At 44.7% G+C, this 22,358-nt stretch overlaps 1 protein-coding gene across 6 annotated transcripts in view; it reads right to left on the bottom strand.

Annotated features, from left to right (window-relative positions):
- Positions 1–22,358, bottom strand: part of PRRC2B (proline rich coiled-coil 2B) — a 353,949-nt gene that overhangs the window by 237,683 nt on the left and 93,908 nt on the right. For all 6 annotated transcript variants that reach the window (XR_003942611.1, XM_030207802.1, XM_030207800.1 and 3 more), the window contains exons 5-9: positions 10,414–10,489; positions 9,614–9,757; positions 9,121–9,362; positions 3,015–3,142; positions 2,471–2,619 (exon numbers count right to left, since the gene is read on the bottom strand). Coding sequence is in view for 5 of the 6 variants with exons in the window: in XM_030207802.1 (XP_030063662.1) it covers positions 2,471–2,619; positions 3,015–3,142; positions 9,121–9,362; positions 9,614–9,757; positions 10,414–10,489 (739 nt within the window). In the remaining variant the exon portion in view is untranslated. The remainder of the gene's footprint in view (positions 1–2,470; positions 2,620–3,014; positions 3,143–9,120; positions 9,363–9,613; positions 9,758–10,413; positions 10,490–22,358) is intronic.

The raw sequence follows: 22,358 nt of genomic DNA on the forward strand, positions 1-22,358 counted from the left end.
CCTGAACTCCAGGCCTAGAGCCGGTGGCTGCGGAACGCTTGTCCGAGCGAAAGGAGTTCTTCTGCTGAAAAACGGGCACGAGAAGTCAACCCAGCAGAACGCCCCGGGCGGTACCTTCTAGCTTCACGGAAGCGAGTTCTATAAGAGGAGTGGACTGCCTAGCCCTTGGAGGAAGGCCTCGGCCTATCTTCGGGCAAGCGCTGGGGTTTAGGATCTCCCAGGCCTTTAACAATTTTTTTTTCCAACTCCTCACCAAATAGGAGAAGGCCTTGAAAGGGCAACTTCACCAACCTTTGCTTACAGGCCATGTCCGCTGCCCAATGTCGTAGTCAAATAAGACGGTGAGCCGCCACTGCTACTGCCACTTGTTTAGCCGAAGCTCTGAAAATATCATAAAGGGCATCAGCCAAAAAGGACAAGGCCGACTCCAGCCGCGGAGCCACATTCGAGAAGGGCTCCGCTCCATCTCCGGGCTGTTCCACTGCCTTTTGCAACCACGCCAGGCAGGCTCTAGCAGCATAACAACTGCATGCAGATACCCGAACAGGAAGACCTGCAATTTCAAAGGACCGTTTAAGTGCTGCTTCCAGCCTACGGTCTTGTATATTCTTCAGGGCAACTCCTCCTTCCACAGGGAGGGTAGTTCTCTTTGTCACCACAGTGACTAGGGCATCTACTTTAGGCACTGCAAAGCGAGCCAAATGCTCCTCACGCAGAGGGTATAATTGCCCCATAGCCCTGGAAACTTTCAAAAGTCCCTCGGGGTCAGTCCACTGAGCGGAAATAAGCTCTTGGATGGAGTCATGCAAAGGAAAGGCTTGAGCAGGCTTTTTGGTACTAGTCAACCTAGGATTCACAGAGGAGGCCGTGCCACTGTCAGGCTCTTCAATAGAAAGGACCTGTAGGGCATCTGAAATAAGCGCTGGCAGCTTATCACAGTGGAAAATCCTCACCGCGGAGGGATCATCCAGATCCTTTGGTAATTATGCACCTGACTCTGGCTCCTCAGACCACGAAGGCCTGCCAGAACTCTCCGAATCCTCACAGCCCGACCACAGGGGGGGGGGGGGGGGGGGAAGGAGGTGCACCACAATCTGAAGGGGAATTAGCCCTTCTACGCTTTTCTTTATGCCAATTATCAGGGAAAATAGCCTCAGCGGGCAGTCCCAGGCCAGAATCCACAGGGGGGACAATAGAAGGGGCCTCAGACGACCCTTGAGGGAGAGCTCTTTTCAGCATGTATGCTTTATGCAATAACAACACAAAATCAGAGGAGAAAAACTCGCCCTGGGCACCCAGATCCCGTCCGGGGCTAGCCGCTCCCTGAATAGCTTCAATTCGAGGTCCCCCCCCCCTCCCAGGCTCAGGGCTCTCCGTCTCTACGGAGGCCGCACCATGCGGAGAATTCAAAATGGCGTCCGCTGCCAGCTCTGAGTGGGAAGAATCATCGCTCGCCATGCTCGGGCCAGCTCTTACGCCTGTACAGCATGATTTACAGAGCCCCGCTGCTGATTTGCGCTTGCCACACCAGGAACAGCGCTTTATCTTCTCTGCAGCCATCGCTGAAAATAGCAGGAAAATTCAAAATGGCGGTTTCGCACCAAAAACGCCCCGATCGCGGGCCCACCCACGGAGGAGTTAGAAAACACTCTTACCTCACCAGACCGAGTATCACAGCTCCAGTCCCATAGAAGAATCAAAGGAAAACCTCTGTTCCTTTTTTTTTTTTTTTTTTAACGCTGTGAGGAAAGCAGAGGTAATAAGATCTCCGGAGGCTCAGATGAGTGGGAAAGGCAGGGAAAGGCGAACCAATGTGCCTGCATCCACTGAGTGGGAAAGGACAGGGAAAAGCAAGCTAATATGTCCACATCCACGGGGGCATGGGTAAGGCAGGGAAAGGACTAACCTATGTGCCTTCAAAGTGAAACTGCTATAGCCTCTAACACCCCGGCTAACAACTGGCAAGCCAGGAGCCACCCCCAGGCAGATTTTTGATGGAGCTCGAAGAAGCTGCAGCCACCCTGCTTGGGAAGATAGAGAATACTGAAGAGGCAGTGGAGCTGGCTGGCCATGAGGCACTGTGAAAAGTTGAGTGCTCTGTATCTCCCCCTGCTGGTTTATGGACACAACCCATACGTAATGGCTTCATCTGCTTGATGACAAGGAAATGCCAATCGCCGCCGGCTGAATATCAGGCCCGATGTGGAAGGCTGGATACCGAGTCTGTCAGTGCGGTATTACACACACAGCTCTCATATATTTCAGACACAACACACACAGCTCTCATATATTTCAGACACAACACACACAGCTCTCATATATTTCAGAAACAGCTTGCTGTTCACCATGCAAGAGGAGGGATCCTCAGAAAAGACACTGTAAGAAAAAGGGCTCTACACAGAGCTCTCTTATTAATTAGATTCCTTACTCCTATTCCTGAAGAATCACAATCCAGCTCCCAGATTCTTACCAGCCCAGCCATCATCTGCATCATTGTCCAGCTCATCCAACTCCTTCAGATCTTCTGCATTGATAATGGTGGCTCTTGGAGGCCTTTCTCCTGGAGGTTTTGCGAGACGGGTTGGGCGGGATGACCCCGTAGTATACCTGCTCTCTTTTCTGCAGATGAGAATATGGAGGTTATAGTTGGCCTATAAAGGCTAATCTATATCCCCCCAGCTTAGTGCTGAAGGATCCCTAACTCCACAAGAGGCAGGAAATATTACACTATGCTCTGTGGTAAACTGAAAGGACCCAAAATATAGAAGAATCTCTATTTCAAGCTTATATATGCCTAAAACATCTTTCATTCTCCTGAACCCTTTCAGGGTATGTTTTCATTTACTATTTGGTACATAACAACTGATGTCATTACTCGTTTTCCAAACAAACATAGGCATCTCTGGAAACCCAAAAGTGGTTTACAAATAAGACATATCTGCTAGAAAAGAGGCAAGCATTAGAAGAGCTAATTCTTCATATCTTACTCCCCATGGAATTGGGTAAATCCTCACCCTTCCTGGTCATTCATCTGGAACTGTCTGAAAGGAACACGAGGTTCAAGACGTGACTGAGATGGAATAACAGGATAGGATACCCGTTCCAAGGTGCCTGAGGGTTCAGAAGAGTGCTGGGGGCACATCTGAAAACAGACCATGAGGCAAATTACAAATGTATCTTTATCAGCCAAGATGACCATATCCCCTGAAATACTGAGTACAGTGCAGACCTATGGGACTGACAAAATGTTGCCCATATCAGCCCTCACTGCGGGAAACAGCACCTGCTGTTTGGAGGAAGACACTTTCACATATACTTCTAACACCGTGGAAGCCCCAGTGTTATGCCTGTTGGTAAGTGGATGGAAACAGAGAAAAATAAAATCACATGTACTTCACCCAATAAGGGCACCATGTAGCCTTAGATGATCAGTATTTTGCTGCACTAATACTTATCATAACATATCACTGGTAAAAAACAAAAAAAACACCACACACTCAAAGAGAAAAATGAACATTGAACCTTGTTTATCTGGACTTACTAAACCCACCTTTAGTGGCTAACAGAGCAAAGTGATAAACATATCAATATAAAAGCAAGACAGAATTCCATATCAGGATAAGAAAGAACACATGGATACAGCAAGATGTCAAGAGAAATTAAACAATCATTCAAATTACACTGAGGTCCATCTGCTGCAGATTACCAGCTAAAGTGCCAAACAAGGCAAAAAATATTTTTAAAGAACAGTTCTGAATTTTTTAAGGGACAGTTGCAGACAGAGGGATAAAGAAAGAGCTCTCCACAGAGCAGGGGCCAAAAAGAAAAGCACTATATGTCTAATCTAATCCAAACAGGCTGATGAGGAGCCAGGGAGAACTAGCCAATGATTTCTACATGAATGAAAAGAACGAGCAGGAACATAAGGAGAAATTAGATATTACCTGCTAATTTGCTTTGCTTTAGTCCCTCCGAACTGGTCCAGGACTGGACTGTTGGGTTATGCACTCCTTCCAGCAGGTGGAGACTGAACTTCTCTCTAGAGAGCCAATAAGAGCCCTGGCCATGTGACCCTAGACTCAGTATTTGACTAACAAAGCAGAAAAGAGAGAACGAACTACCTTCTGTGCCCCCTCAGGAATCTGAGCAACCAGGAAAAGCACTCTTATCATGCTTGCAAAGACACAGGAAACCATGCCCACAAACACAACCCATCTTGGAGAAGTTGTTTGCCGATCAGGATACAGAGAAGAATTTTTTTTTTTTGTAAACTGAAAACACTCAGAACAGCTCCATCCTGGAACTCTAGAACAAAATAAACGACAAACAAAAATCATGAACTACTCCCCGGAACTAAACTCAAAGAACTACTCTTCAAAGAATACGGGGAGGGACCTGGGTGGTCCAGAGAGATTAAAGAAAGCAAATTAGCAGGTAAAATCTAATTTCTCCTTTCTTAGCATCCCTCTGGACCGGCCCACGATTGGACTGATGGGAAGTAACAAAGTAGCCTTAAGGGAGGAACCCTCAGCAACCCTGCCGTGAGGACCCTTGTTGCAAAGACCGCTTCCTAACGACATTGTATGTCCAGTCTGTAATGCTTAGAAAAGGAATTTATTTGGTTCACTTGTATCCCACATTTTCCCACCTTATGCGGGCTCAATGTGGCTAACAAAGTTACATAGTACAACAGGATAAAATTGTTCCAGTAAAAAAAAAAAAAAAGTTACAAATTTTAAGTACAAGAGTAGCTAAAATAAGAGAATACGGAGGGGAATACAGGAGCCACAAAAGGGAAGCTGACAGATGGTAAAATGTGGGTAAACGAATAAAACTGGAAAAAAGGAGTTTAAAGAGCATTGTTAACTTTGGGGTAGGCTTTACGAAACAAATAAGTTTTTAGTAATTTTTTAAAAGTTTGATGATCCGGCGTCTCTTTCAGGAGTCTCAGCAAAGCATTCCAGGTTCGCGGGCTGATGAACAAAAAGGAAGTAGCGTGGATCGTCTTGTATTTTAGATTCCTGCAGGAAGGATAGTGCAGATTAAGATAAGTTCGAGAAGACACCAAGGAATTTCGAGCAGGTAAATCAATCAAATCACACATGTAAACTGGTGCTTCGCCGTAAATGATCTTACGAGTTAAGGCACAGATCTTGTAATGAATACGGTCCTTAATGGGAAGCCAGTAAAGTCTCACATGAAGAGGTTGCGCACTGTCGAAACGAGATTTTCCAAAAAATAGTCTGGCTGCAGTGTTTTGAACCGTCTGGAGCTTCTTCAGAATATAGTGTGTACAACCAGCAAAAATTCCACTGCAGTAATCGATGTGGCTTAAGACCATAGAATGAATCAGGGTTCAAAATATATCCTTTGGCAGGAGCTGTTTGATGCATTTAAGCTTCCACAAAGAAAAGAACATTTCTTTCGAAATCTCCTTAACATGACTATCAAGCAACAGATGGCTGTCCAGCGTGACCCCAAGAATTTTCAAGATGTTCGAGATTTGGAGGGTATTATCAGGAGTAACCAGAGCTTTGGGAATAGACTTGTTATGTCGTGAAGAGAAAACAATACATTGAGTTTTATCCTTATTGAGTTTAAATTTAAACGCATTAGCCCAGGATTCCATAATGGAAAAGCTGACTTGGATTATGCTAGTAATTTCAGACAGGGTGGACTTAAAAGGGATGGATATGGTTACATCATCCGCATAGATGAAAGGATTGAGACCAAGCTTGGATAATGCATTAGCGAGGGAAATCATCATAATGTTGAAGAGCATTGGAGATAAAGGAGAGCCTTGCGGTACTCCACAGACAGGTTTTCCAAGGCGGTGAAATAGTGGAGTTCACTGACTTGATAAGACCTAGATGATAGGAAACCCTTGAACCAAATTAATGCAGAGAAGCCCAAGTTGCCGCCTTACAAATCTCTGAGGGTGGCACCAAAAACCGCTCTGCCCATGAAGATGCCTGTTCCCTAGTGGAGTGGGCCTTGACCCCTTCCGGGACTGATCTTCCAGCACGGAGGTAGGCAGAAATTATCTCCTTAAACCACCTAGAATATAGTGGGTTTAGAAGCTGCCAGACCCTTACGCAAACCACCAAGAAGTACAAACAGGCAGAAATCCTCAGTAACCTTAAGATAGTGCTTAAGAACTCCCTTAATATCCAATGTCCTATTTCCACTGATCTTCTGAGCCTGAAGAAGATCCCAGGAATGGCAGGACCACCAACAGGGAAAGATGAAAACGCAAAACCACCTTAGGCAGAAACAAAGGAACCGAGCGCAAAACCACATGCTCCTTAGAAAATTCCAAAAAGAGAGACCTGCAGGAGGTGGCTTGTAACTCCGATACTCGCCTAGCTGAAGCAATGGATACCAAAAATACCGTCAAGAGTTAAATCCTTAAGGGAACAGGAAGACAGCGGTTCAAAGGGAGACCCCATAAGTTGAGATCCCAAGCCGGAAAGACAGCTCCAGCTGGAGGGTGGAGACCGATCCCCTTCAAAAAACGAGACACATCCAGATGACTAGCCAGTGACTTACCCCGCACTCAACCCTGAAAGCAGGACAACACCGCAACCTGTACCATAAGGGAAGAGAGACAAGACTATCAAAACCAAGCTGTAGAAAATCCAACATCTCTGCCAAGGAAGCCCGGAGCGGAGAAATATTACAGTCCGCACACTACTCCTCAAAAATCCGCCAAGTTCTAACATAATTCAGAGATGTAGGTAGACAACGCGACCGTAGAATGGTAGAAATCACAGGAGAAGAGTAACCCCTCTTCATTAAATAAGCCCGTTCAAGAGCCAGGCCGTAAGACAAACTCGAGCTGGTTCTGGATGAGGAATTGAACCCCATACCAGAAGGTTGCCCTGAACTGGGAGATGAAGAGGGGGCGCAGACAGAAGACACTGGAGGTCTGTGTACCACGGGCGGCAAGGCAAATCCAGAGCGACAAGAATCACCGGGGCCCCTTTGAATGAGTCGCCCCAAGAGGGGACACTGAGAAAACGTATACAGGAGACAGGGAGGCCACTATTGCAGAAAAGCATCTATCCCCTCTGCCTTAGGATCTCTTTGGTGATTGAAAAAGTGGGAACACCTTTGCGTTGTGGCTTGCGGCGAAAAGGTCCATCAGAGGGAATCCCCATTGGTCTACTATCAATCGAAACGCCTGTGGACTTGGAGACCATTCTCCTGGATTGAGGGTGTAACGGATGAGTAAATCCGCCTGGACGTTCTCCACTCCCGCCAGATGAGAGTTCGAAATGACAGTCAGGTGATGCTCTGCCACGGTCATGAACTTTGCGACTTCCAGTTGCAATAGGCGACTTCTCGTTCCCCCTTGGTGGTTGACAAGAGCCACTGCTGTAGCGTTGTCCAACAGGACTCAAACCGCCCCGCCTGCCAACAGAGGACAAAACTCCTCCAGAACCAGCTGATTCGCCCTGGTCTCCAACAAGTTGATCGATAGGGACGCCTCCAGGGGTAACCAAAGGCCCTGAGCAAGTCTCCCCAAGCAGTGGGCTCCCCAGCCCTTGAGGCTGATATCCGTCGTGACTACTATCCACTGGGGGATATACAGCGGCATCCCCTTGATAAGACTGCCCCTATGCAGCCACCAGTAGAGACTGCTGCGCTCCTGGGAACACAGAGGCAACCTCACCAGGCGGCCAGTCCATCTGAGGGGACCATCTGGACAGTAGAGAGAAGGTTGTAGAGGCCTCAAATATGCACCCTGGCCCATGGCACTATCGTCGCTGCCATGGAGCCTAGAATCTGCAGATAGTTCCAAGCACAGGGGACGTGTTTGCACAGCAACCCCTGGACCTGAGACTGCAACTTAAGAATTTTGCTCAGAGAAAGGAAAATCCAGCCTCGTGCCATGTCGAAAGAATGGCTAGTAAACCAGCAAGCCGTAGTCTTATCTGGATTTGATACTAAATGATGGGAACACAGTCAAAAGACACTGCTGTAAAAGGACAAAGACTGGACATTTTAGGAGTGGTTGATAAGAGTTTGTCGATTTAAAAAAAAAAAAAATGAACAGAGCAACATAAAATCATTGTAAAGTGATTTAATAACTGGAAAAAAAATTGGGAGGGTCTCTAGATTGGTCTGGTGGGACTAAAGGAAAGAAAATCATCAAGTAAGACCTATTTTCTCCTTCCTTAACATCCTCATTACACCAGAATCTGAGGGATCTAGCAAAGCAGTTCCCAAGACGGGTGGGAATCCAAAACTCTCTGCTCAAATAATTTTGGTCTAAAACATATTTACAGTTGTGCTCCTACCTGGAGCAGACAATGCTTTGTGAATGAAACAGGAAAGACTAAACCACCGGTCTGGGTCTGTGAATCGAAATATCACTTGCAACCCCACCCACAAGGTCAAAACACCTCTGGTAGAAAGCTTTCAAACCTTAGGAGGTCGCTTCCTTTTGAAATTAAATATACATGCTGACAAAATATTACCTCAGCTACCAGGCAATGATAATTTTAGAAGTTTTATATTACTTTATAGTATAAGTTTTGTTGACATATGCTCAGAATTTCTGGGTGTCGGTTTTGCACCAGGTAATGAATACAAATAATTAAGGAGCATTTTGAGGTTTAGACTTGACATAGATGGAAGGTCTATAAGAGGTCCCATAACCTCTTATAATAACTATATATTTTGATGTCTTCACAACCACATCTCTAGAACCTAATTTTGTCACATTCTTCTTCCTTCACCCCTTGTTACCCATTTCCAGGTCACGCATCTGCTGTTATGGGTACCCTGGACTCCCCCCCCCCCCCCCCCCCCCCCCCCCCCCCCCAAATTTATTTTGAGAGTCTCATTTTATACAGAAAAAAAGTAATATACAATCATGGTAACAAGCTGTAACATTCAGAAAATGACTAGCAAAGCAAAACTAGGATTGCTATATAGTAAGTCGACAAAAGCAATGCCAAGAATAAACAGGAAAAAAAAAAAAAAAATACTCAATGGCCTAAACCTCCACCCGATAAACTGGACTCCTTTATAATTTACAATTCTGATATCAATCAGAATGATTCTGATAAGTGTAAAATCAGAGGGTCCATAAGATGTATTATGGTTTCTTACAAAAGCAGGTAACATATCGTGGTATGTAGGTGGATGGTACACATTTCCCATGAATTGTGAAGCTCCTTTACGGGTAGACTGAGCCGGGCGGAGCGAGGGCTCCTTAGGATCGTTGCCAGATGCCGAGGAGGGAGCTCCATCTCCTGGAATCGTGTTCTTGTTACCCGGCTCAATATGGGAGGCGGCTGGAGACGTGGCAGAGATAATGTTCCTCCCACCGCCCTCCCTCCAACTCGTTACATCTATAAAAAAAATTAAAACATAGGATAAATTATATAACACATTTAATGTTTGTATCCATAAAAATTTTTATAACTTACAGATAATACAGCTAAGCCCTTCCTGCACACAGTGATTTTATAGCCACAGACTGTTTATAACCAAGGATGTTCCAGCAAGATTCTACTATATAATGAAGTCTACAAGCACTACTAGGACCAAAAGTCCAGACATTAATCACATGAAACAAAGAGGGCATAGGCTTATGGCTTACTCTGTGGGCGGAGGCTTGGTCCTGGCCCATACGACAGATCTAAGGCGCCTTTTTCTTTGCCAGCCTTGTCTTGCTCGCCAGCTGCTTTCAGCGTCGGAAATTCCTCGGGAGAGAATGACAATTGTCGGCTTGAGCCCCTTGAACCTGCAAAAATACAGAATGACTTTCCAACATTTCCTAGAAAAACTTGCACCTGAAGGCAGAGCTGAGAAACTCAACTAAAAAAAAGCCTTTCTTCTCAGGAATCCCCACAAACCAAACATTTACCTCAATTATATAACTAACAATAATAATATGCTTGGCAATTCTACTCTTTCTAATTCTCACTAACCTTAAACCTATGCAATGGGACTAAGAAGACTTAAGGTGAGTCATAAGCAAACCTTACAAGACTGCAGGTTTTGTTTCTAGGATCACCTACACATATTTAAATAGAAATGCCTGAACATTTCTCATACTGCAAACATGTCACAGAAGGGTCTGAACACTAAAACTTTAACCAAATTTACAGCTGCTGGAGAAATGGCTTGATTACTTCAACCAACCATCTTTTTGGCACTCCACCCAGCTTTTACTGCTGACAGCAAGCAGTGTCATCTCCTGACAAGAACAGTGACAATGTTATTTAAGGTCCATCAGACTCTGCAGGTCACATATATCCAGATTCATCACTTTACAATGACCAATCCAAAAAAGGACTGGTGAAGGAATAAAAGAACCCACAAACAATTCCACACTCAGGGCAGCATAACAGTGTAGTAATCCAACTTCAAAGGGCAGGACAGTACATGCACACTCACCACCTTCTTGTCCTGCTGGCTTTCCATTCAGCTGTGCCCATGACTTTGGTCCACCTGGTACTATACTTATTATATTCTGGGAGATGGCAGAGAAAGCATAAGAAGAGAAAGCAAATAAGTGATCCTAATAAACATAACACATCATCAAAAGACCACAGACTGCCAAAGTAAAGCTACTATGGAACTGTGACTCAATACAGTCCAAGAAACACTAAATGTGCAGCTCCTTTTGTAGCCAGATACAATGAAATCTAGCACTAAGAGTGATTACCTTCATCTACCTATCCTGATGCAATAAGCACATCCTGAATATCAGCATTTTCCCCTCAAAGTCACCAAAAATGTAGCAGAAAGGATCCCGCCTATTACAGTGACCAATATGACCCTGTCATCAAGCTATGGTACTGAAACTGGTAAGGAAAAATGTGTGTGGTAAACTTTATATTCTTTATTACATCTTCAACTATCTTCTTCAGGTTAGGACAAAAGAGACTACGTCCCAAGGCAGTCTCATGACATTCATCTCGAGCAATAAACCAGCAAACCAACTGTTTTAATCATATGGAACCAAAGGCAATTCAGAAGCCTAATAATCTAAGAACAGAAGAACATGTAAGAAAGATACACTACTGGCAGGAAGAAAGAATTGCTAAGAAAACAAGGAAGGCAAGAAAGAGATTAAATGAGTGGAAAGAACAAATATGGGATAGTATAGGCTAGGTATGTCAAACTCATGACTAATCATCGGCTGCTATGGCAGCCGCTCATTTATCAATGAGCAGCACTAAAATATTTGTCTTCCCTATTCTCCCCATTACAATTACTTTGGAGTCAATAGGCCACACTAATATATTCATGGTTTAATAAGGTGACCTCGGAAAATTAAAAAATGTATATTCATCCTCCATATTCTCCACATAATTTACTTGCGAACCAAATTCATATTATGTAATTAACCAGATGTTAAATTTAGAATGTGGGCCACACACAATTTCCCACAGGCCACATGTTTGACATACCTGGTATAAGCTATAGAACATGAATGAGCATAGAAAGCAATGAGGGAGTGGTGCTGAGGGGAACGGGCTAAGAAATTGGTTCCATGGGGAATGGGTAGGAGACAATATAAAAGACAACGTCCTTGAAGGGAAAAGCTCATCTCTGGTGGTAGTAGCAAGGAAAACAAACCCTACTCTGCAGAATCAAAGAAAGCGAAGATACTTACCTGTAAGCAGGTATTCTCCAAGGACAGCAGGCTATTTGTTCTCACATGTGGGTCAACATCCGCGTCGGCCCAGGAATTGGCATTTTGCAAGCACAATATAAAAAAGGTTTTGCTAGAGTCTTCTGGCACGCACGGACCGATTTCCCACCCGTCGCGTGAACGCGTTCCCTCGGTTAAATCAAAAAGCATAAAAACAAGCAAATAACTCCAAAGGGGAGGTGGGCAGGTCTGTGAGAACAATCAGCCTGTTGTTCTCAGAGAATACCTGCTACAGGTAAGTATCTTCGCTTTCTCTGAGGACAAGCAGGCTGCTTGTTCTCACATGTGGGGTATCCCTAGCAACCAGGCTCACTCAAAAACAACGAACATTGGTAAATTGGGCCTCGCAACGACGAGGACATAACTTCGACTGACCTGAAACCATAAACAACTAACAGAGTGCAGCCTGGAACAGAACAAAAAAGGGTCTGGGGGGGGTGGAGTTGGATTCTAAACCCCGAACAGATTCTGCAGCACCGACTGCCCAAACCGACTGTCACGTCGGGTATCCTGCTGAAGGCAGTAGTGAGATGTGAATATGTGGACTGATGACCACGTTGCAAATCTCTTCAATGGAGGCTGACTTCAAGTGAGCCACTGACGAAGCCATGGCTCTGACATTATGAGCCGTGACATGGCCCTCAAGAGTCAAACCAGCTTCAGCATAAGTGAAGGAAATGCAATCTGCTAGCCAATTTGAGATTGTGCGTTTTCGGATGGCGACTCCCCTCCTGTTGGGATTGAAAGAAAAACAACTGGGCGGACAGTCTGAAGGGCTTTGTCCGCTCCACGTAAAAGACCAATGCTCTCTTGCAGTCCAAGGTATGCAAGCTTTCGCCAGGGCAGGTATGAGGACGGGGAAAGAAAGTTGGCAAGACAATTGACTGGTTAAGATGGAACTCCGACACCACCTTTGGCAGGAACTTAGGGTGCATGCAGAGTGTAATAGGACAGGGTCTTTGAAGCCTCCCTTGAAGCCAGTAGAGTTTATGTATCTCATTTGTACCCCACAGTTTCCCAACAGTGTCAGGCTCAATGTGGCTTACAACAAACCACAGAGACAGACACCAATGCAGTAAAATGAAGCTAATACAGCAGAAAAACCTACAAGAGACATTGGGGAAGAGTAGGAATGGACGGAAGGATTAGGGAAACCTGGAGGGAAGAGGGAAGGGGAATGTGTCCAAAATGTCTCTAGATCAATGCGCTTCCAACAGTGGAGACACATGCAGAGGCAGTGGGATAAGCACTTCCAAATAACATGGTCTTTAGAGATTTCCTGAAAGTTAGATGGTTGGTGATGGTTTTAATGGTCTTTGGCAAAGAGTTCCAAAGCTGAGTGCTGATGAAAGAGAAGGAGGTAGCATACGTGGATTTGTACTTGATGCCATTGCATTCTGGATAATGAAGGATAAGATATGAACGGGAGAGTCTAAATGTACTCCGGAGAGGTAGGATGATGAGATCAATCATGTAGCCAGGTACCTCACCATATAGGATTTTGTGAACTAGAAAGCAGAGTTTAAAGGTGATTCAATCTTTGACAGGTAGCCAATGTAGTTTCTCTCGGAGGGGCGTGGCACTTTCAAACCTTGACTTTCCACAAACCAATCTGGCTGCTGTATTTTGGGCCGTCTGCAGTTTCTTAAGTAGTTGCTGCTTACATCCAGCATAGACTCTGTTACAGTAATCCAGATGGCACAGAACGACGGACTGTATGAGGTTGCGAAAGACCTCTCGTGGGAAATTTGGTTTAATTCTTTTTAGTTTCCACAGCGAGAAGAACATCTTCTTTGTGGTGGAGTTAACGTGTTTTTCAAGTGTAAGTGAGCGGTCAAGGGTGACTCCTAAACTTTACTCTATCTAGGCGGATCACTTCTCCTCCTCCCGCCTCAGGAAATCTCGCCAGCAGCCATGTTTCCAGTATTTGTTTAATCTGCCCTTCTGCTGTAGACTCTGGAAAGCCCACAAAGTGCAAATTCTCACATCACGAGCGATTTTCTAAGTCATCCAGTTTCTGCTGATGCTCCATAGTCAGTTGCTCCAGCCTTGCCACACTGTCTGTCGTGCCTGTTGAGTATCTTCCACTTCCGACACCCGTGTTTCTAATTCCCCGGTGCGGCGAGTAAGTTCCGATTCTAGTGCCATTAACCCTGCCAGTTGTTCTGAGAGCTGGATAAATCGAGAATCCAAGGTTCGCACAACTGAGTCTGTTAGTTCCATAATCATGGAAGCTGCTGAAGTGTGAGGCAGAGAAGTTGACGGAGATGTGGGCGCCATTTTGTTTTCCGCTGCTTGTAGTTGCTCATCCTTACGTTTTGAGGTTTTTGAGGTTGTGCCATCGCCAGTTGCATGAGAAATTTGTCCATACATTCCAGAAAGCTTTTAGAAGTTGAATCTGCTTGTTTGTTGTCAGCGGAAGTCCGTGAAAACCTCTTTCTTTCTTTTCCTGCCAAGCTCTGATAGAAAGGACAGGCTGTTCAAACTGCATTGCATTGGGCTCTAAAGTTGCATTTTACATTGCTGAAACTGCTATAATTATTGGGAATTTTTAGATTTATTTACAAAAGGAAAGTTATATTCTAGGGCAATTTTGAAAGTTAAATCAATTGAAAATTCTTTGATCAGACTGTACCATTTCTGGTCCCATCTAGAGAATTTCCTGAAAACAGCTTTTAGCTGACACACTGCCGGATGTAGATTGGAAGGTTCCATCTGCAAAATCAGAAAGAAGTAGAGAGATCGTGGATGCTTTCCGAAGTGCTCTGCTCAGACAAATTGTAACGGAACCCACGAGGGAGGGAGCGACGCTGGATCTGGTGCTTACAAATGGGGATAGTGTGTCAAATGTCCGAGTGGGTGCACACCTGGGAAGCAGCGACCATCAAACGGTTTGGTTTGATATGACAGCTGAAGTGGAGGGCAGCCACTCTAAACTCAAAGTCCTGGATTTCAAGCGTGCTAACTTTAGTAAAATGGAGGAATACCTGAGGAAGGACCTGATGGGCTGGGAGGACGTACAAGAAGTGGAAGGACAGTGGTCCAGGCTGAAAGAAGTAATAAATAGGGCCACAGACCTTTATGTAAGGAGAGTAAATAAAAGCAAGAGAAAAAGGAAACTGATATGGTTCTCCAAGCAAGTGGCTGAGAAAATAAAGGCAAAAGAGTTGGCGTTCCAGAAATATAGAAAATCTCAAGAAGAGGAACACGAGGAGGAATACCGGATGAAACTGAAAGAAGCCAAGAGAGAGGTACGTCTGGCAAAGGCGCAAGCGGAAGAACAAATGGCTAGAAATGTAAGGAGGGGCGACAAAAATTTCTTCAGGTATATTAGTGAAAGGAGAATGACTAAAAAGGGAATTGTGAGACTAAAAGATACAGCGAAACGCTATGTAGATAATGATGAAGAAAAAGCCAATTTGCTAAATAGATACTTTTGTTCTGTTTTCACTGAAGAAAATCCTGCAGAAGGACCACGAGGGACTGGCAAAAGTACACCTGCGAATGGAATGGATAGAGCACCGTCCACAGAAGAGAGTGTGTATCAACAACTTGGAAAGCTAAAGGTGGACAAAGCCATGGGACCGGACGGGATCCACCCCAGAATATTGACGAAGCTCAGAGAGGTTCTGGCAGGTCCTCTTAAAGATTTGTTTAATAAATCATTGGCGACGGGAGAGGTTCCGAGGGATTGGAGAACGGCGGATGTGGTCCCTCTTCACAAAAGTGGTGATAGGGAAGAAGCTGGAAACTACAGGCCGGTAAGCCTCACTTCGGTTATTGGAAAAGTAATGGAAGCGATGCTGAAGGAAAGGATAGTGAATTTCCTGGAAGCCAATAAGTTACAAGATCCGAGACAACATGGTTTTACCAGAGGGAAATCGTGCCAAACGAATCTCATTGAATTCTTTGATTGGGTAACTGGAGAATTTAATCATCGACATGCTATAGACGTAATCTACTTAGATTTTAGCAAAGCTTTTGACACGGTTCCCCACAGGCTCTTAAATAAACTTGATGGGCTGAAGATAGGTCCCGAAGTGGTGAACTGGATTAGGGACTGGTTGACGGACAAACAACAGAGGGTGGTGGTAAATGGAGTTCGCTCGGAGGAGGGAAAGGTGAGTAGTGGAGTGCCTCAGGGATCGGTGCTGGGGCCGCTGCAAAGAAATGCAAAGTGATGCACTTAGGGAGTAGAAACCCAAGAGAGACTTATGTGTTAGGCGGTGAGAGTCTGATAGGTACTGAGGGGGAGAGGGATCTTGGGGTGATAGTATCCGAGGATCTGAAGGCAACGAAACAGTGTGACAAGGCGGTGGCCGTAGCGAGAAGGTTGCTAGGCTATATAAAGAGACGTGTGATCAGCAGAAGAAAGGAGAAATTAGATCTTACCTGCTAATTTGCTTTCCTTTAGTCCCTCCGGACCGGACCAGGATTGGACTGATGGGTTGTGCTCGCCTACCAGCAGGTGGAGACTGAGAAAAAACTCTGACTCTAGAGAGCCAATAGGAGCCCTGGCCATGTGACCTTAGCCTCAGTATTTGAATAACAAAGCAGGAAAGAAAGAAAGACCTTCTGTGCCGTATGGAATCCTAGCAGCCACAAAGCACTCGGCAATGCCAAGTATCAGAGCTCACCAGCAACTCTCACCAGAGAAGTGGTATGGCCCGATATGTATTACAGCTCACCAGCAACTCTCACTAGAGAAGTGGTATGGCTCACTTGTACTATAGCTCACCAGCAACTCTCACCAGAGAAGCGATATGGCTCACATGTAATATAGCTCACCAGCAACTCTCCCCAGAGAAGTGGTATGGCTCACATATAATATAGCTCACCCGCAACTCTCACCAGAGAAGTGGTATGGCTCACTTGTCTTATAGCTCACCAGCAACTCTCACCAGAGAAGTGGTATGGCCCACTTAAGATTTTATATATATTCCATCAACTGAGCTTACCAGCAACTCTCACCAGAAAAGTGGTAAATCATATTTAAGGTTTTATAGATATTCCAGCAACTGAGCTCAGCCACAACTCTCACCAGAGAAGTGGTATGGCGTATTTAAGGTTTTATAGATAGATTCCAGCAATTGAGCTCACCAGCAACCACCAGAGAAGTGGTATAGACCACGTAAAGTTCTGTATATATATAGTATTGTTCCACGAATCGTAAAGGAATGAATACACTTCCTACTGAATACACTTCCTACTTAATAAAAGAAGCTAAAGAGTAGAGAGAACATGGGAGGGGCCTGGTCCGGTCCGGAGGGACTAAAGGAAAGCAAATTAGCAGGTAAGATCTAATTTCTCCTTCCTTAGCGTCCCTCCGGACCGGACCAGGATTGGACTGATGGGAAGTACCAAAGCAGTAATCTGAAGGGAGGGACCCTATGAAAACTGCAGAGAAATGTTCATGCTGCATAGGCCACCTGGCGACAACTAACATGTAGTGTGTCCCAATGAGCAAAATAAAATGAAACTAGGACTAAGTTGCCAACTTACCAATGTGCACCGAGAGCACCAAAAATCGCCGTAGTAAGAATAGAGCCCGCTTCTGAAGTTGTGGAATATGTTGTAATACGCTGTGGAACTGCCCTCTCAGCGAGAAGAGAAATAGACATTCTCATTTCCTTGATCCTTCGCGATATAGCGGGTTAGAAACAATGAAAAACTTTTACGCCTACTGGCTAGAAGGACAAAACCAATAAGAAAAAACCGATTGGGAAAGGTGAAAACTTTAAACTACAGCAGACCGAAAAGAAGTTACCAACCGTAGAAGTATTCCACACATAGATCTACTTGCTGCAATGGCTACTGGGAAACACTGCTTGAAGAGGAAAACTTTATAGAAAAAGTTATGGCTACTAGAAAACAGAACTTTAAGAGTCTGTTCACCTAGTTCACCTAGCTGGTGGACGAAGCGGGAGGTACAGGTGCAGGACTCCTTTAAGAAACCGCTTTGACAGTGGATGCTGCATAAGCGTGCGGTTGTCAACAGTATCATGTATCACTGATAGAGCTGCCAAATGAACTCTAATGGATGAGTAAGACAGACAAGATTTCGCAAGATGCAGAAGATATTCCAAAACATGCAAAATGGATACTGTTTGTGGAATGAAGTGGCGAGAGGAGTACCACAGAGTGAACCGTCGCCACTTTGATTCATAGGACTTTAATGTAGATTTCTGTCTGGAAGCAATTAAAACTTGAAGTACTTCCTGCGAAAATATCAAAGATGTTGCAGACCCAGTAACCACGCCATAAGTTTGAGTGACTGGGGGTCCGGATGTAGAAGGGTGCCTTGGTTCTGCGTAAACACCTAGTGAGATGATGGAAGAAACGCATAAAGAAGGCTGAAAAACCCCTGCTGGACGTTGGCATCTGTCCCTGTCTCCGTCAAGACTGTTGCTGAACGGAAGAAGCAAGAAATGTTCGTGAGCCTGAAGGCAAAAAGAGATAGCCCTGAAGTGTCGCAGTGAGGAAGTAAGGCTGAAAAAATTAGAGTCCATTCACCTAAATGCAGGGTGACACAACTAAGAAAAAATGAGTACAAACTCAAGAGTATACTCTTAACTCCTCCTTGGCGGATGACATAACCCATTGCCATGGCAAGGACCAACATAGCTCTCTCCGCCTTGTTTGTCAGTAGGGAAAACAAAATTCACCCGAAGGTAAAACGAATTGCTGAGGTCCCCCAGAAAAAAAATATATACAAACAAGCTTCTGCCAAAAAGTGTACTGCACGAAGCATCCCAATGACAGAACTAAGGTTCTTGAGATAACTAGATGACACTTAAATAGCGCGATTGATGACCCTGAGATTCGCAATAGGATGAAGGAAAATTCCTTCTTGGGCATTAGAAAGTAAAATTGCATTCTGCAGAATAGAGCGAGGAAATGGCCGAAGGCCCAAGGTCACCAAGAAAAATATAAACTGGGATGTTTGCAGAGGAGACAAAAGACTGTGCGCCAACCTGACTAAACAAAGCGAAAATCAGAGATATCTGATGAGAGATCAAATGAGAGATCAAATGAGAGGCCTGGCTACAATCACCACCCAACCTAGAGACTGTAAGAAATGCAACACCCGGTGCGTGACCTGAGAACTCTGCTGATAAGACTTTCTCCAATTAGGCAGTCGTCTAGGTAAGAATGAAATGACCCTAAGAGCGCAATGAACATCCTCTTAGATCTATAAAAGAACGGAAGAGAGAGTACTGCTGAAAATGACCGGTTAATGCATAAGCAAAAAACTAGCCATTCTCTGGATCCTGAGGAGAAGAGGAAGGGTGACCAAGGACACCAGTTAAATAGGGCTACAAACTCCAACCCTATCTCTATGGCGTTCCATAGTTGGGTAAGTTCTGAATATAGAAAGTTCTGAATATAGGAGTCCACCAGCTATGGTAGTACGCTCCGGACAGAAATAAATTGTCCCAGTATGAACGTCTGATTCACCGGCCTGTAATTTCTTGGATCTCCCTAATCCACATACCACTAATCCACGTACCACGGTCATGCGTCCTCCCTCACTGAGATGTAGATTGTAAGCTCCTTTGAGCAGGGAACGTCCTTCTTTGTTAATTTGTACAGCGCTGCGTAACCCTAGTAGCGCTCTAGAAATGTTAAGTAGTAGTAGTAGTACCAGACTCACACCCAATAGATATGAATGTTGAGCTTGTTTCAGGTTAAAACACCGAACCTAGGCCCAGGGTCCCCGGTGTTCCTAGTGGTGAACAGCCATGGCAAATATTGTATGCGCTAGTTTGCAGAATTACTGCAAAGCCTTGCTTTTGGAGCAGAGATTTCTGTTCGATACTCTCGTGAGAGGTTTTTTTTTTTTTTTTTTCTTTAATGCTGTTCTGGCTGTAGAAAGGTGGACATTTGAGCTTCCCCAGAATGGCAAAACTTATGTACCTATGCCCATTAGATATGAATGCTGGACTTGATGGACTTTAGGCCTTACCCAGCATAACCATACTTATGTACCTATGGTATAAATACACAGGAAGTGAGTGAATCCCCTTCCAATTGAAAGAACACTCTGGAGTGAAGGCGCATAGAATGAAAATGAAAAAGGACAAACTTGGAAATTACCTGTAACGAAAAAAGTGAAGTTGTGCCACAGCCACTTGGTGAAGGCAGTGTAGACAAGACTATCTGAATTCAAGAAAGCTTGATATAACATCAGGTCTCTAAGGAAGAGGAAGAGATAGCAGATGGTATGTATAGGCATACTGGACCAAACCAGGATGTTTATAATCTGCCAATGCTGAACTGATAGAGTAGAGACAAACACGAGTAGATGGTTTGAGGACCGTCCACTATCTTTAAGTGAAAGGATGACTTTATTCTCTAAGTGACCATATGTCCTGTAAAAACCAGAAGAAAGCTAAAATGAAATATGAGAGGCTTCAAGGCAGTTGGAAAAGAAGGGAAGACATGAATAAAGCATGCCTGCTAAGGCAGCTGAGTGACTGGGAGCTTGGTAGACAGGACTGTCCCTCAGAGAATATGAAAGAGCTGATATATCCCCATGGCATCTGAACAATATACTGTATGCCTCTAGAGAAGGCTTCTTAAAGTCCGAAAAAGAAAACACTGTATAACACTACAGCCATTGAGAGTGTCTGTTAAGTTCTTAAAACACTATATAACATCATAGGCATGGAGTAAAATGCTTGAAAGGAACTAAGATATTATGGTCAGAATTGCAAAGTACCAATCAATTGACTCTTAGGCAATGTAGTCCTATTCACCAGGGAATGAGAAAGACAGAAATTTACTCTATGCCTATAGAGAAAGTTTCTAAAGTTCTTAAAACACTGTATAATACTACAGCTATTGAGGAAAATGCTTGAAATGAATTATGATATTATGATAAGATGTAGATTTTCCACCAGGCAATGAAAAATGACTGAGCACCAGAAAAAACTAGTGTTAACAGCCCCGTGATACATAAAAATTTAAAACAAGAAAAGCTTGTTATATATCCATATATGAAAGGAGCCCCCTTTTCAACCAAATATTGCCTGCTGATGTGAAGAGCATTTTAGAATACGCCGTTCAGCACATACAAAAGTGTACACATCTTGGAGCCGAACTGCTCTATGAACTGCAGCCTTACCTTCAGCAGAGAGATCCCCGACTGATAAGATGGAGGGAGAAACAAAATGGCCGCCGTTCGCTCCACTGACCCTGTGGCGATCGTTGACAGCGCGCCCGACACCTCCGAACAAGCGGAGCCCAGTGGAACGGCAAAGAAACAACAGCCGGCGAAAAAGGCCCCGAAAAAACTGGAGGCAGCACCGGACCCGAAGAAACCTTGAAGGGAGAGCAAAATTTACACGTTCCGGCTGCGTGAACTGCGCGACGCTGACCGACAGCAGCTGTTTGAACTTTTAAGCCATATCGGAAAAAACAGGTGGCCGCGCTTACGCGGTTCGCACCTTTCTTTTTTTTTTTTTCATTTGTTTAAACTGCCGCCGCCAAAACGCAAGAAAATGGAGGAAATTAAATCTGACGAGAAAAATCGCTGTTTAAAGTCACAGATACTGAATTATTTTCTTCTGTTTGTTTTTTTTTTTGTTTTTTTATAACCCCTCAATCATAATAAAACACTGGAGCTGCCTGCTCGTTAGAAGTCTGGGGAAAGAAAGGCTGCTTCTTTGAATTTCCTTTTATTTGATTTAATTCTTTTAAAGCAGCTACCTGTTAAAAGTGGCTGCCTCTCCCAAAGACGGTACACCTTTCCAGAGAAAGGGACGGCCCTTCCCTGCTAAGCCAGGGAGATGGGGAGGAAGGGGGGTGGACTCGAGACACCCGAGTTTAACACCCCCGAGGCTGTCAAAGAAAGAAGAGAAAGGAAACCCTGTCAAGCCTCTAAATAAGATTCCAGGCACAGAAGAATTATCACAAATATCTGTAATATCTAAAGAGAAAAGGAGAGAGACTAATGGGCTCACTTCCTACCTGCTGGGAGACTGAGAAAATACTGAGGCTAAGGTCACATGGCCAGGGCTCCTATTGGCTCTCTAGAGTCAGAGTTTTTTCTCAGTCTCCACCTGCTGGTAGGCGAGCACAACCCATCAGTCCAATCCTGGTCCGGTCCGGAGGGACGCTAAGGAAGGAAGTGTTGATGCCCCTGTACAAGTCGTTGGTGAGGCCCCACCTGGAGTATTGTGTTCAGTTTTGGAGGCCGTATCTTGTTAAGGATGTTAAAAAAATGGAAGCGGTGCAAAGAAAAGCTACGAGAATGGTATGGCATTTGTGTTCCAAGACGTATGAAGAGAGACTTGCTGACCTGAACATGTATACCCTGGAGGAAAGGAGGAACAGGGGTGATATGACACAGACGTTCAAATATTTGAAAGGTATTAATCCGCAAAGAAATCTTTTCCGGAGATGGGAAGGCGGTAGAACGAGAGGACATGAAATGAGATTGAAGGGGGGCAGACTCAGGAAAGATGTCAGGAAGTATTTTTGCACAGAGAGGGTGGTGGATGCTTGGAATACCCTCCCACGGGAGGTGGTGGAGATGAAAACGGTAACGGAACTCAAACATGCGTGGGATATACATAAAGGAATCCTGTGCAGAAGGAATGGATCCTCAGAAGCTTAGCCGAAATTGGGTGGCGGAGCAGGTGGGGGGAAGAGGGGTTGGTGGTTGGGAGGCGAGGAT

Source organism: Microcaecilia unicolor, chromosome 6 (assembly GCF_901765095.1).
Source record: "Microcaecilia unicolor chromosome 6, aMicUni1.1, whole genome shotgun sequence".
NCBI classification, from domain to species: domain Eukaryota; kingdom Metazoa; phylum Chordata; class Amphibia; order Gymnophiona; family Siphonopidae; genus Microcaecilia; species Microcaecilia unicolor.